This window comes from Ochlerotatus camptorhynchus, unplaced genomic scaffold (genome assembly GCF_037179485.1).
Source record: "Ochlerotatus camptorhynchus isolate MF236.1 unplaced genomic scaffold, CSIRO-AGI_Acam_v1.1 ptg000182l, whole genome shotgun sequence".
In the NCBI taxonomy this organism is placed as follows: domain Eukaryota; kingdom Metazoa; phylum Arthropoda; class Insecta; order Diptera; family Culicidae; genus Ochlerotatus; species Ochlerotatus camptorhynchus.
In genome coordinates, this window is record NW_027040672.1 from 2,020,185 (window position 1) to 2,034,883 (window position 14,699).

A 14,699-nucleotide genomic window follows, 5' to 3' on the forward strand; every position below is an offset into this window, starting at 1 on the left:
ATATAATGATATGCTGTACTTGTAAGTAACGAGAAGAGGGTTTAAAGTATGTGTTTGACTCATAAAACCTGTCAATTTTGCTTTCAGAGCGTCACAATAAGCGATCTTATGATTCGTGAGCGTTCACTCAGAGTGAGCACTCACGAGTCGTAAAATTGCTGATTGCGACGCACTGAAAGCAATATTTACAGATTTTATGTGCCAAACACATACTTCACGTCCTTATCTTGTAACTTACAAGTACTAATTATCACTATACCATCTCATGATTTCAAAATTCTGAAAAACATTTTTTTTATAGCAAGTGAGTGGAAGTAACCCTGGTTTTAGTATTACTTCTACGTGAAGTCAACGATTTACATAGTTGAAGATGCTAATTTCAAATAACAGACTGTAGTGGTAATTTTTATACGATAGATGGAGTAGATGAAAGCATAGAGTTGATAGTTCCGTTAGAGTACGGCAGTGTGAAGATTGCATATAGATATTAGAATAGCGAGCTACGACAACTTTTAAGGAAGGTACAAATCGGTTTTTTCATCTCTCTTACCAAACTCCCTTCTTTGGAGAGGGATGGTGAGGGGTGTGTCCCCCCGCCACCACTATCTAGATGAACGCGTTATTCCGACTGAACTAATGGATATTAATGTATGGGCCCAAATTAGGGGTATTTAGGCCGACATTACATCCATTTTCCCTACGTGTGTAAAGGTGCAACGCTGATGGTTTATTACAGTACTCAGAGGCAATCAATTACTACTTCTGCTATAAGCAATTAAGGGCTACGAAATGGTGAGTGACAATCTGGAAGGAGCGATATACCTAGCTCCGGTCCTCACAAGTTTCTACCAGCGGCTGAATAAAAAATGCTCTTCCCAGGAAGCTACACCTAAGATGGCAGGCCCATCACGGTGGATAGGAGACCTTAGGCCAACCACCTGGTGTCTCTGAAACCTTAACAATTGTTACAGAAACCAACAGAGAAAGACATCGAACTGATTTAACTGCAACGACTTTTAGCGCAAAACAACGGACACGAATTGGATCATGGAATGTATTGACGTTAGCCCAGTAGGGTAAACTGGCACAACTCGCCAACGAGGCGCCATGCATGAAGCTAGAAATCCTGGGACTGAGTGAAGTTCGTTAGCCAAACTTTGGAGAACACAAACTGCCGTCGGGACAGGTACTACTATACTCTGGTATTCAGGTGAAAACACTCACCGCCATCGTGGAGTTGGTCTCCTACTTAGCGGCCAGGCAAGTGCTGCGCTCATCAAGTGGCAGCCTGTTAATGAGAGGATGATCGTTGCCAGATTTAGAACACGGGTTCGTAACCTTACCATAATCCAATGTTATGCGCCAACCGATGCTGCCGAGCTACAGGACAAGGAGAATTTTTACAGTCAACTGAATGCCGTCGTGGATAAGGTTCCAAAGGGTGACAGCAAGATCTACACTGGCGACTTAAATGCGACTATGAGCGTGGGACGCCATGATCGACCACATCTGCATCAGCCGAAAATTATTATTATTATTTATCTTTATTAGGGAGGCTTTCAGCCTTGGGCTGGTTCGCCTCCACTCAGCCGAAAATGGAGACGGAGCCTTCTTGATGTCCGGAATAAACGCAGCGCTGACATGGCGTCTGACGATCAACTTCTAATCGGCGAAATCCGCCTACGCATGGCGCGGATCCAGCGACGGGAGGAGAGACTCGGGCGGCGGTTCAAAACACGCCGACTTGAAGATCCAGCGGTAAAAAGGTCTTTTTTTGAAGAACTTGAGACTCGATCTGCGGACGTTCCAGAAGGTGGCAGCGTAGAAGAACAATGGACGGCCATCAATAGTGCCTTTATAGAAACAAGCGAGAACAACATATGTGAGCTGCGTACCCAGAGAAAAGAGTGGATCACAGATGAAACCTGGCGAAGATTGAGGAGCAAAAGCTGCGATAGAGCGGGCGAGAACCAGAGGAGCCAAGAACGAAGCCCGTCAACGGTACTCGGCTCTAGGAAGTCAAGCGCTCTTGCAGACGGGACAAGCGAGCGTGGGTGAACTCCCTGGCCGACGAAGGGGAGAAAGCCGCAAACACTTGCAATATACGCCTCCTCTACGATATCTCACGACGCCTGAGTGGAGCAAGGATGAACCCGAAGATGCCAGTCAAAGACACGACTGGACAATTGCTTACCGACCCCACTGACCAGCTGAAACGCTTGTTTGCGCACTTCGAACAACTTCTTCAAGTTTCGACGGCCAACCAGCCATCAACATCTCGGCATGATCCGCATAGGGTGCGGCGCATCACTCGCGTCAATTCCGAGGCCCCGTCACTGCAGGAAATTGAAGCAGCTATCCGAAGCATGAAATCCAACAAGGCTCCAGGGGTCGATCGCATATCAGCAGAGATGCTCAAAGCTGACCCCATGCTATCCGCACACATGTTGACTGGTTGCAGGGCATCTTAGTGAAGGTCCCAAAGAAGGGGGATCTGACTGTGTTCGACAATTGGCGAGGCATCATGTTACCAACCGGTGGAAACTAACGATTTTAAATTGGCTCACTACATGACTAGCCTATTGGTCCCAAGCAAATCGATTAACGTACCCCATTCTAGTCAAAATTCTAGTACTACACAATGTTTGTTTTGATTTGCTATGAAAGTTTGACAGACAAAATGAGGGGTTAGTTGATTTTCCTATGTTTCGAGGGGTGAATCGATTAGCTTGGTGTGCTATGCATCTTCCCATGCAATTAATTATCCAGTACCAGCAAGAACATTTCCATTTCAATCACAGTCAGATGGCCAGCACAGCCATCGATGCAATTTCGGAAACATACCATTTAACACGCAACTAAGGAACAGCCAGGCATGTGCGTTATGAACGTAGCAATATAATAGCCCAACACATATTTTGCTGACTCAAATTGCATACCGGGATGGTCTCGCACCACAGCCCCAATAAACAGCATAAGCAAAATAAATCAAAACAAAGGCATCGATGGGCGCGCAAGGGCAAAAACCCAAATATCAATATTTGTCAGCATTATGTCCTAGGCGTCTCTTTCGTTCTCTTTTTAACCCATTAGAAGATAGGAAAATTCAATGTAAATTGTTGTAAACCGAAGGCTATAAAAGCCAATGAAATTTGTAGAATAAAACAGTATTTTTCCAACCAGAGACTCAGCTCTCCTCAAAGCGATTTTCGACTGTAACCAGTCGTAAAAGACCGCTAACTGAAGAACTCCCCCCACGGCGAATCTAAGTCCTCGCGACTGAAGATAACCGCCTGAGTCTCCATGCGCACGTGCGAGTAATTTGTGATGAGCGCGCCAAAGTGAGTGCGTAGTGTTGTTCACCGCAATGTTTCTTTAAGGAAGAAGGAACATTGCACATTGGGACCGAAGATAGTACCAGAGCTGAGCCAAAAAATTTCTTCGTTTCTTCGGGACCTACTAGTCTTAGAATTACCTCTATGATGTTACTCTGTATTGTTCTCAAAGTTCTGTGCAAAGTTATCCTGAATCGGATACAGGAGAAGATCTACGCGACTCTCCGACGGCAGCAGGCAGGATTCCGTGCCGGAAGATCTTGTGTGGACCACATTGTCACGCTCTGCATCATCCTGGAGCAGGTCAATGAATTCCAAGAGTCTCTTTATTTGGTATTCATTGACTACGAAAAAGCTTTCGACCGTCTCAATCACGAGAATCTGTGGAGCGCCCTGAGACGCCAGGGAGTCCCGGATAAAATCGTCAACCACATCAAAGCGCAGTATGAGGCTTTCACGTGCAGTTTTCTGCATAACGGAGCCTTGTCCGACCCTGTTCTCGAATTGCTTTGGGATGACCTTGGCCACACACTGCACAAAGTCAAAGTCTTTTAAGTTCCGAGTACGGGGCCACGCTAATATTGACTCTACGTTGGCACAAAGGCAACCGCTAGTACAGCTCCTTAGTGATAAAAGGCATGCAGAGCGATAGATGCTTCAGATCAAGGTTCAAGTAAGTGTAGACCGTCTAACGGATGGAAACCTTAGCTCCCTTGGATCTGGACTGAAACACCGGCTACAAGCACTCCAGATAGACATCGGAGTACAGCCAAAATTCGTAGTTGCTTGTTGCGTCTTGCTTGACGAATGACTTGCCCGAAAGGGGACGAACAAGATGCTTGCTGATTGAAGTGAATGGTAATTTATTCAGTCAATTGTACACCTCACGAGTCCTGGTTGAAATACTGTATAGCTGTAGGTGGAGGTCCTTCTTGCGTCCGTAAGCATTCATATTGTAGCAGTTCCGTGTCTCGGTTCGCGCAATCCCGATGAGTTTTTTTTTTTGTGTGGTTTCATCAAGCAAAACAAATCATACGAGCTATAAAAAATACCGGGTTTTAAAACATGCATTTATTCACAAACATACAACGTCATCCCGATGTCTGGCATTGTCGGCACTGTCAGCCCAGTATGGCACAGCACGGCACACTTGAGGCACACCGAGAAAAAAAAGTTGACGCAAAATAAGTGTGTAGAGTGACCACCTATTGTAAGGTTCCCAATTCTACATAGTTTTCTCTAAAATCCATCAATATTCTCTGAAGCTCAACAAATTCCCCGAATGAATATTATATTTCCTAAATCTCTTTGATAACCTCTCAATATATAAAAAGTTCCTGAAATTTAAAAAATCGAATGAAGTTAAGGAACAAAAGCCCATGGTCATCGAAATTTCCCTGCATTTTAAATCAGTGCATTCAGCAGATGCAATGTGGTAGATGATATTTTTTATAGGTTGATTGGCGAGATTTATAAATCAGCTATGAAAATAAAAGAGCTCCCAACTGTCAGCTTCCTTCAATTGTACACCCGTCTAAGCAGTGTAAAATACGAGTAAGACGCATTTAGTAACGATTGAAACATTTCCAACGTCATCGGGTACACATTTCCGACTTTTATCTGTAATTTAAGCATACGAATGTCGTTACTCAAAATCGATAGTGGAAGCAGCGCAGCAGTAGTTACCGCTAATGGACGCTGTGATCGAGCAATCATCAGGATTATCTTCTTTTTGACCGTCCCTTCAAAATCAAGCCAAGCGCTGTTGTAGTACAGTGAGTCGCCAATTTCCATACTCTGTGAAACGGAAAGAGAAGAGAAGTTGATGGTTAAATCAAAATTGCACCCGGAAACGATTACTGCAATTTACCTGCTCCCGGACCTCGTTCGAGTGCCAGTAGAGGGCGTACATTTGCGACAGAATCATGAAAATGTACGAACCGATCATTACCATCTGTGCCAACTGATTGCTCTGGTTAGATGCATCAATTAGTCCGTGTCCGTGATAGTGAATGTCAACACAAGGCGTGGGGTGAGGCAACGAAAGGAAGGCAGATTGCATGTTGGGAGTAAATCATGGGTTCCATGGTAGTTTTATGCAAGGTGTACTTACTATACTCAAAAGGAAGAGCAGCGCACACAGCATCATTCCAAATGAAAGCAGCTCGAGCAGAAATATGTAGGTCACAAGTTCATTCAAGTCACTTACGTACCTGATAGAAAATAAACTATGTTAATTTTAGTGGAATTTCATCAAAGCAATCGTCCACCAACAGAGAATACTTTTTCAATGCCTACTTTATAATTTTGTTATGGTATTGAAGACATTCTTTTATCCTAGCGAACAGCATTTGCCGGGAAGTATTGTATTCGTGAATCCCCTCAAGGAACCGCTTGAGTGCTGCAATTCGGATCAGTCCAAACAGCGTACAGGTACAATAGAAGCTGGTAAACGGGATGTACATGCAGCAAGCCGGGAAGGTGAGGTAAATTTGCAGCAGGAACACAATTTCATAAATTGGCGACGCATGGACGTCGACCCCGGGTACGTACACTCCGTACGGAAGGCCATTGTCCGGCGAGAACAGCGGATAGGTCACAAAGCAAGCACTGATAAACGCTCCCAACCAGAGATTCGATTTGGACAGTATCCGAGCGCGACGGGTCAACCGGTCCATTAGTGGGCGGATGTCATTTTGGTTCTGTTTTCCGCAAGAAAAGAGGTGAGAATTTAAGAAGATTAAAAAGCAATTCGGGTTACCTCCAGCACTGCGTACTCATCAGCAATACCCTCTAGGAACACTTCGAACTTCCGTCGATTTCCCATTAGGAACGACGTCCGGAGCACTAAATTGAAGTAGAGCACCGTAAAGTACGCGTCGATGATAATCTTGTTCATATCGCCGGTGCCGGACATAATCACATGGAACAGGTTCATAAACTGAAATACGTTCAACACCGTGACCGGGATGCATCCCAGCAGATAGCTGTACCACTTGGGCTTCCGGAGATAAGCCCAAAAGAGCCACACTTTGACGTTCACGTTGATGATTGGACAATTTTCTATCAACATTATTCGTTCCGATGGTTCGAGTAGCACAGCGATTTGAGTTTCAATCGTTTTATAACCAACCAACTTCTTAAATACAATGCCATCAGGTGTGCTTCGGAATGGACAGACCGAGCAGAAATCATAGTAATCGAGTAAATTGATGAGGCCAATCAAGAATGCCATGTAATTATGTTCATGCGACCACGCGCAGCTGCTTTCTTCGTAGGGTTTGACGGCGTCGTATGAAAAAAGTAGTTTTTGTCGGACTAACGAGAGGGTCCTGTATTAGAATTTCACAATAATAAAAAATAGCCGTTGAAAACCTCTTTACGTGAGTTGGGACACGTGGTCGCATGACTATAATAACATTGCTCACTAGATTGGCATACCCCATCAATTTAATAGATTACTATGATTTTTTGGTCGGTTAAACCTTTAAAGAAGTTTGTCGATTGGGAATCAATTAAATTGAAGAGGCTGTGGGTAAAGCCGTAGTGATCGGTCGTGTTTTGTGTTAGCTCCGGGTCTAGTGTGTGATAGGTTGATTGAATTCTTTTTTCGCTGCATTTCGTTCTCGAGTGAGCTATGAGATTGTTTCTTTGGAGCGGTGTTCGAGTTTTATTAGCTTCAAGCCCCGGTGGTCTTTTGGTCTGATGGAATTGGATATGGGCAAACGCTGTGTTCTTCAATTGCTGATGCAATTGTGCTTTATGTGCTGCTCTCACATTCCCTTTTGATTCCAGATGTGTCCTTGATCGTCTTACCTTAAAAGTCTTGGAGGGTATGTCCATCGGTGCGGGTTACCATCCCTTTCGTTTACCCGCTGTTTTTGCGTCGTTTAACTAGTCGTTGTATGGGAGTAGTGCGGGATTCGGGGAGGCGACGGGTTCGCTTTGCCGAATCTGTTCTTGATGACATTGGTTTGTCTTAGGCAGATTGTATAAATTTAGTGTATATTGGACACGTTTCAGGTTGTTTTCTGCCATTTCTGAATCAAGTGAGTGCAAAGATGGCGCAGTATGGGTTCAAATGTGTGGGTCCGCACCGTTATACATCCACCATGGTGAGTTTGTTCCATGTTAAAATCATTCTTATATACTTTTCATCAATGTTGTTGATTTCCGTTTGCTCCCAGCGAAATGGCCTCGATCCCGCGTTATTTATTCTTCCATGTGTTTGAGTCCGCACCACTAGACTTATAATAGAAAATTGAAAAATACTCAAATCAATTATCATAAATCATGGCTTTGCAGATCATTCTCGCATCTTACTTTAAGACCAAACCAAAATAATAATAAACTTCGCACTAAAGTAGAACTTAATGATGGAATAAGCAGGCTTGATGGAGCCTCGCTTGCGAGTTTGAGTAGTATTTTTCTGCGGAGTAGAATGCCTACTGCCAAATCATTCCAGTGAGCTTCAGAGCTTGTGAGCGAAGGGGGATATTTAAAATGAAAGTGAGGTTTGCTGCCATTCATGTTCATGATTTCTATCACACGCTCTTACTCTCACTCTGGGTGAACTCTGAGCTTCTTGCGTCGAACAAAAAAGTCATCCGGAGTCTCGAAAAGCTCACCTCACGTCAAATCATCCTCTCGCTGAAGTTCACTCTCCCTCTCTCTCGAGGAGTTTTTGTTTACTTCTTCCATATTCCTGCCGCCACTCACTCGAGGCGAGGGCTGGCTAAATTTGCAGGACAAGAGTGTTTTAAAACCTCCAGTTAGTTTGAGGAGTTTCAGCAAGCCTGGGAATAAGTGCTTTTTCGTAGCTTTAAAAGATCGTCAGCCACAGTGGCTTGTTTTGGTGTAAGGTGCACCGCCGTCGGGTTTGAACGATTATAGCATTAACTCCACCATAAGTGGTGTGTTCTGATACGAAGGGCTCGGCTGCCAGCCAACCGTTTTTGCTTACTGAGCAGAAAATCGTGTGATCAAACCCAGGCCTCATAATATAAAAGAGTGTCATAGTCACATTGCTTGCTCATCATGTTTTATGAAAATTATCGTCGTTTTCGTCGGTGCCGGTTTTAAACAACTCGATCATAAGTGGTGTGAAGGGCTCGGTCGCCTTATAGTGACCGTTTTTGCTTACTGAGTAGAACATTATGATGGAGTAATGAAATTGGGTTGTTAGTGGAATGCTTAAATAAAACAGCAAAAAATGCTATTTTTCATTTAATTCCACTTACTTTATTTTGGTATCCATGACAGATATGTATTTCGACTACAATGTATGTGTAATCAAATGGAAGATAACCTTTTAAGTTATTTTATTTAGAACAACTTGAGTTTAATCTCATGCCCCTCCACATTAAAAATTACAAAGACGCAAAAGTAATCAACATGAAAACTGAATCGAAAAACTAAAATATCATTAACTTCATTGATCCGTTGCCTTCGGATGCTGGGTGATGGTTATCTCAGTTTTGTCCGCAAGCCAGCAAGATACTTATTGGTTCGCATCTAAGAAAGAATTTAGCTTTAATTACTGCCAATTTCCGGAAAATCAATCACAGACTGTTTGGAAGAAACATGAAACACGGACAATATTTTGTTTTTGGCATAAGTCAAAGCCTAAGTAAAAATGGCGCTCTTTGCGATTTTTCATCCAAAATTGACTACAAATTAAGTACTTCATTTTGGATACTTCCAAAGCACGGAAAACAAAACAACTTAAAATCGAGTATTAAAGTAATAGTGACTGATTTGGCTATACTTCAAGATTATGTTGAAAGTACTCATCAATCAGAACATAAATGTCCCTAATAATCAAATACCATAAACGAACTGTTATTGCGAAATCTCCCTGAACTGACGCGATTATAAAGAGTCAGTCATGTGATTGCTCTATTCGCATGCTCTAATCTTCTTGAATTTGTAACCTTCATTCTTAACGCAATGGACAATGGCAAGCACGTGGAAGCTCTTTATACTGACTGCAGTAAAGCATTTGACCGAATCGACATACCATTATTACTCTTTAAGTTGCAAAAAATAGGAATGGAATCTAGACTTCTGAATTGGCTCCAATCATACTTCACGCAACGCAAACAAATAGTTCGTTTTCAGAATAAACTTTCAGAACCTATTTCGGTCACCTCCGGCTCCAGGGCTCTCATTTAGGCCCAATTCTTTTTATTTTGTACGTAAACGACATTTCATACATACTTCTTATATATGCAGACGACATGAAGCTCTTCATGGAAATAAGTAATTCTAGCGACACAGAAGAATTCCAGAATGAAATCAACTTATTCAACACTTGGTGTAATAAAAGTCTACTCAAACTCAATGTAAAAAAAATACAACGCAATTGTATTTAGCAAAAAAGTAGAAACACCTCTTTTTGAAATATTTTTAGGCAATCAAAAAGATGAAAAATTTTAAATTGTAAGGGACCTAGGTGTGATCCTAGACACCAAACTCACTTTTGTAGAACATTATAATACAATCATAACGAAAGTAAATAGTATGTTGGGCTTCATTAAGAGGTTCAGCTATAATTTTCAAGACCCATACACTATCAAATTATTATATATTACATACGTAAGACCTATTCTGGAATACTGTAACCTGGTATGGTATCCGTACATTGCCATACACGAGGAATGTATAGAATCCGTCCAATGCTTTTCTTCATCAATGACATTATTTCACATCGCATAGAATCATCAGAAATACTTTCACAATTAAACTTCTACACACCCTGTGGGCATCTAAGAACACGAAAATTATTCTCAGAAAAATCACACAGAACAAATTACGCAAAAAATGGCCCCTTCAATCGAATGATGCTACAGTATAATCTACACTGTGAAGTCATTAGCATCACTATTACAAAAGAAGAAATTAAAGCCCAACTAAAACATTATAGAAGTAATGCATAGTATGTAAGTAAAACATTGTAACCATTGTATGTAGTCTACTTTGCTTGACGAAAGAAATAAAGAAATTAAGAATTTTCCAAAATAAATTAATGAAAGATTGTCTTTAATCAGAGACTACGTCGAGACCCACTCACGAAGGGTTGCCAAGCAAAATAAGAAAGTAAAATGAATGCCATGAAAGAAATCATGTTTTCTATTTTAAGCACATCAACGAAATTTCTTACATACTAGCCTACCTTGCCTCACTGCTACTACACCTGATGTATCTGGCCGAATATCAAACAGCCGACGTTGGTGCTGCTGCTGTAGATCTGCTGGGGCCCCGCAATCCTCACCGCTGCGACGATAATCTTCTTCCGCAGGCAATTTCAGAACGCGTAATACTCGACCGCGCTAGCTTCGATCGCGCAATTCTTTGACCACGCCGGGGTTCGATCGCGCAGTTCTTCGACCGCGCTGGACAACACCTTCTATCTACCGTACTCGCTTTCCAATAGGAAATTACCACCACTACGCACTTTCATTCGCCGCACGCTACCGCTCACTTGTCCTCCACATCCAGTCGTACGTTCGATCACTTAGTGGACCTGTCCGTCGGTTACTGGAATCGTCATCCGTCCGAAGGAGATCATGTACCGATCTACTTCCTTCCGGCTTCGTCCCGATGGGGTGTGTTTTCGTCTCGCCTGGCGTGGAAACCGAACGCAATTTTGCGTTACGAAGAAAAGGTCCTATTGGGAATCATTTCGTTAGGATTCCAACATGCAATAGTGAGATAAAAGAAACGGTTATCTCTTCTGAGAGCCTTTTCTGATTCCGGTTGGAAACGACTGTGTTCGTTTGGCTAATTGACGGTGTTCGTTTGGTTAATTTGGGAGCAGGTGGTGTTTGGTGCTACCGTCCATTAATCGATATCGCTCGTGTGTTCCCTGCTTGTTGCTGCTTCCTTGTTTGGGTGATGCGAGATCCGGGGTTTGTTTGGGTGGACGGCCGTGTGATCTGATTACGAGCTATGGAATCGAAATCGACGTAACTTCTTCAGTGGTTTGCTGTATGGTGGTGAAATTACGCGTGAGATATGATCACTACACTGCAATGACGGATTTTAGGTTACCTGCAGTAATCGCGTGGAACATTCGCGACTGCTTCCTGCCACCGATGGCGTTTTGTGGATCACCTAGAAATTCACGTACACTGCACGAAAAGGTGGGGAATTTACTTTTCATCCCAATAGCCAGTCTCTAGGCTTATTACCTTGGTTGCTTGGAGTTGATTCAGGAACTTTTCACGGCCTTTAACACAATCAACTACAGCAAACCACCACTTGTGGGGAGCAGCCGGAGCAGCGAACGAAGTAGAACGAACAATGGCACCGCAGAAATCAGAATTCTCTTGGTAAGAATGTTCGAGAGCGCGAGAGTATTTCGTGCTGCCAGATGCTAGGCAGATTTTAGCTCATGGTGTTGTCCAGTGTTATGCGCTTTTTTATGGCTTCCAAGATGATTCAACATAGTAAGGTGTAACACTGTATCCCGGATGGGTAAACTATCCCATAAATGGTTTGGATGATACCCCGAACACGTCGTTAACTAGAGATGAACTAGCCTAAGGCTAAAAATCTCTTTAATAAAGTTAAAAAACACCGCGTTAAGCTCTCTTTTATTGTTATTTTTATTAGGGGTATCCAAAACAGTAGTGTTAGAGGAGTACTCATTGTTAGGTACTTTTTTTTTTTTTTTTTTATTATAGAGATTTTTAGCCATAGGCTAGTTCATCTCTTATTGTTAAGTACTTTATATCTCGATTTTGTGTTATATTGTTTCTCCGTGAAGGAAAATTACAGGAAAGCTTGTCTCGTGATAGTGAGAAGACCTGTTTTCACATTCTCACATGACGGCCGTTATATTTTCCAGCACTGATTCGCAGGATGAGTGATGCATTTGACTATAGTGATCAGATGCCTTTGCTTGAATGCTAATACTTGTGACATTTTATCATATGTATGTGTTTACTTGAATTCTATGGTCAGCATATTTTTAACGATGACTCGATTCAAAAAGTGGCATGTGATATCACAGGTACCGATAATTCCACGAGAAAAATGCAGTGGAAAATATAAATCGCCCCACACCATACATATTTTAATATGGCAAATGACAAAATGAGCACTATAAGTCATTATTAAATTACATTAAATAACAAGTAAGTTTATTAAATTAAATTAAAACTAAACTTTCTCGTAAAAATACATAGCGCGCACGTTCTTTCCACACCCACACTCGAATTACTGAACCACCTTAAACATATCTCGGAGACGCCTCGAACGAGGAATGAAACTTTTCCAATTCCACGTCGAAAAGTTCAGCACCGTTAATCTTCTCAGAATGCCATGTACCTAACCAGCTCGTGTCGGTGGATGGTTTCTACTGCAAGAACCAGTGCTGCTCACATACCTACCCACATTTGTAGAAGTAGGTGAGCAAACAGCGTGCGGAGTTGACTGAAAAAATTTACCCATTTGACACGAGCACGCACGCCTGTCAGCGAAAAAGTTTTGCACGAAAAACGGCATCCATATTTAATTCACTTTCCAGCTTCAGCGTAAAACAAAGTTGGCGTTGGGTGTGATATTATCCTATTCTCATCGAAGAAGGCCCTGATTGGGTAGCTATGTTCGTGTGTTTTTCAACCGGTGTGGAATTCATGGCTGTGTTCCATTTGATGAATTTTTACTTCAATTTGACAGATGGAATGTTTTCAAATAAACCTGCTATTCTACCAGAACTATTTCTGACCGACAAGGATTCAATTTTGAACAACACCTAGTTATGAAGAGCTTCGAGTGTGTTGGTTTCTTTGACAGATACGCGTATTTTGTCTACTACTTGCAGACTTCATCAGTGCCAAGTACTCAACATCTCTGAAGTCTGCAAGTAGTAGACAAAAAATGCGGGTATCTGTCAAAATATAAGCAATTATAACAGACTTTTAAGGAAATAAACAAACACACTCAAAGCTCTTCATAAAGGGATTCCGTTAAGAGGTTCGAAATTTTTTAAATATTAAATCGGGATGATCAACAGCAGAGCGATTTTTGAACATATTAATTTATTTTCGACGTGTCAAATTTAAGTGAACATTCATCAAGTGAAATGGAACGGACAGGTTGAAAACCACTGCTATATTTGAATATCCGTCGAATGCATCATGCTACTATGCTTAGCAAACAGAATATTGCAATCAGCTGTTCATAAACTAAATCCACGCATCAACTCAAGATGTGCACTAGGGTGCCAATTAATGTGTATTAATTGTGTATTGCCTCAAAAAAGACCCGAAATTGGAGCTCCATCAGACGTGTTTTTTAAGAGATGAACTAGCCTTAGGCTAAAAATCTCTATAATAAAGATTAAAAAAAAAAGACGTGATTTGAGGTGGCGTAAAATCGGAAAAGTTTTAGTTTTTTTTGAAAATCGAAAATTGATACTCGAAAATCGAAAATGGGTACATGAAATTACGGAAATTGATTAATATTTTTTGATTCCAAATGACATAAAAATTTATGACACGTCAAAATCTGGTGTTATCTTAAAAAATATGTGTTAACAAGAATTGACTAATTAATTCTAATAATATAATTATAGAACGTCATAGAACGTCGATAAATTAACCTCTAGAAATATTTACAACTAATTTAAAACGACTTGAATATCTTTTAAAACCAGTATCTTTTACATGCTGATTCACTAAGATGCTCAATGGAGTTTAAATTAAATATTTATCATTAAGATTTAAAAAAATAAAATTTCAAATGAAAAAGTATAAATTGAAAATTTTAAATTTCCTAATTCAAATTTTGCATTGAAAATTTAAAATTGATATTTTAAATATCTCAAATTCAAAATTTTAATATATGAAATTTAAAATTAAATATTTTAAATCTATAATTTAAAATTCAGAACTTTAACATTTCAAATTTAAAATGTAAATTCAACATTTAACAATCTTCATGACATTCATAAGAAAATTAAAAAATGCCGGCTGGGCAGTAGAGGGTTAATGATAATCGTGGTTAAACTGCGTATGCTGATCATGTTTTGTTTGTTAAAAATTTAATTTTGAAGTCATTTAAAAATTTACAGCATTTTTAACTATTTTTCCTGCGAATTTTCCATAAAAATCTTGTTCTAATCAACATTTTTATTGGGATAAAAAGATTCAAAAAATCATTCCATAATTTATTCTTAAAGTCCATTAAAAACTGGAGAAAATGAGCCTTTAATGGATGAAATCGGTTGGAAATTGTCGAAGTTATGAAATTTTTTGTAAAATCATGGAAATTGAATGTTCCAAGATTGGCCGTTGTCCCGCTCCTAGATTCATGCACCACTTCCAGTAAGCCTTTCTGCGGACGTGTACGCATACG

At 40.9% G+C, this 14,699-nt stretch overlaps 1 protein-coding gene across 1 annotated transcript; it reads right to left on the reverse strand.

The window, feature by feature from the left end:
- Positions 1 to 4,853: 4,853 nt before the first annotated feature.
- Positions 4,854 to 6,408, reverse strand: LOC135701987 (odorant receptor Or2-like). The gene is made up of 6 exons (XM_065222931.1): positions 6,097 to 6,408; positions 5,634 to 6,037; positions 5,449 to 5,548; positions 5,206 to 5,307; positions 5,022 to 5,132; positions 4,854 to 4,955 (listed from the first exon to the last, which is right to left on the reverse strand). The coding sequence occupies exons 1-6, from the start codon at positions 6,406 to 6,408 to the stop codon at positions 4,854 to 4,856; spliced, it is 1,131 nt and encodes a 376-aa protein (XP_065079003.1).
- Between the last annotated feature and the right edge of the window lie 8,291 nt (positions 6,409 to 14,699).

Excerpts from the sequence above, each read along its gene's own strand:
- LOC135701987 (XM_065222931.1), bottom strand. The coding sequence starts at position 6,408 with ATGTTGATAGAAAATTGTCCAATCATCAACGTGAACGTCAAAGTGTGG. Across the intron at positions 5,549-5,633 it reads TACCATAACAAAATTATAAA|GTACGTAAGTGACTTGAATG; the intron begins GTAGGCATTGAA and ends ATTTTCTATCAG. Across the intron at positions 5,133-5,205 it reads CGAACGAGGTCCGGGAGCAG|AGTATGGAAATTGGCGACTC; the intron begins GTAAATTGCAGT and ends TCCGTTTCACAG.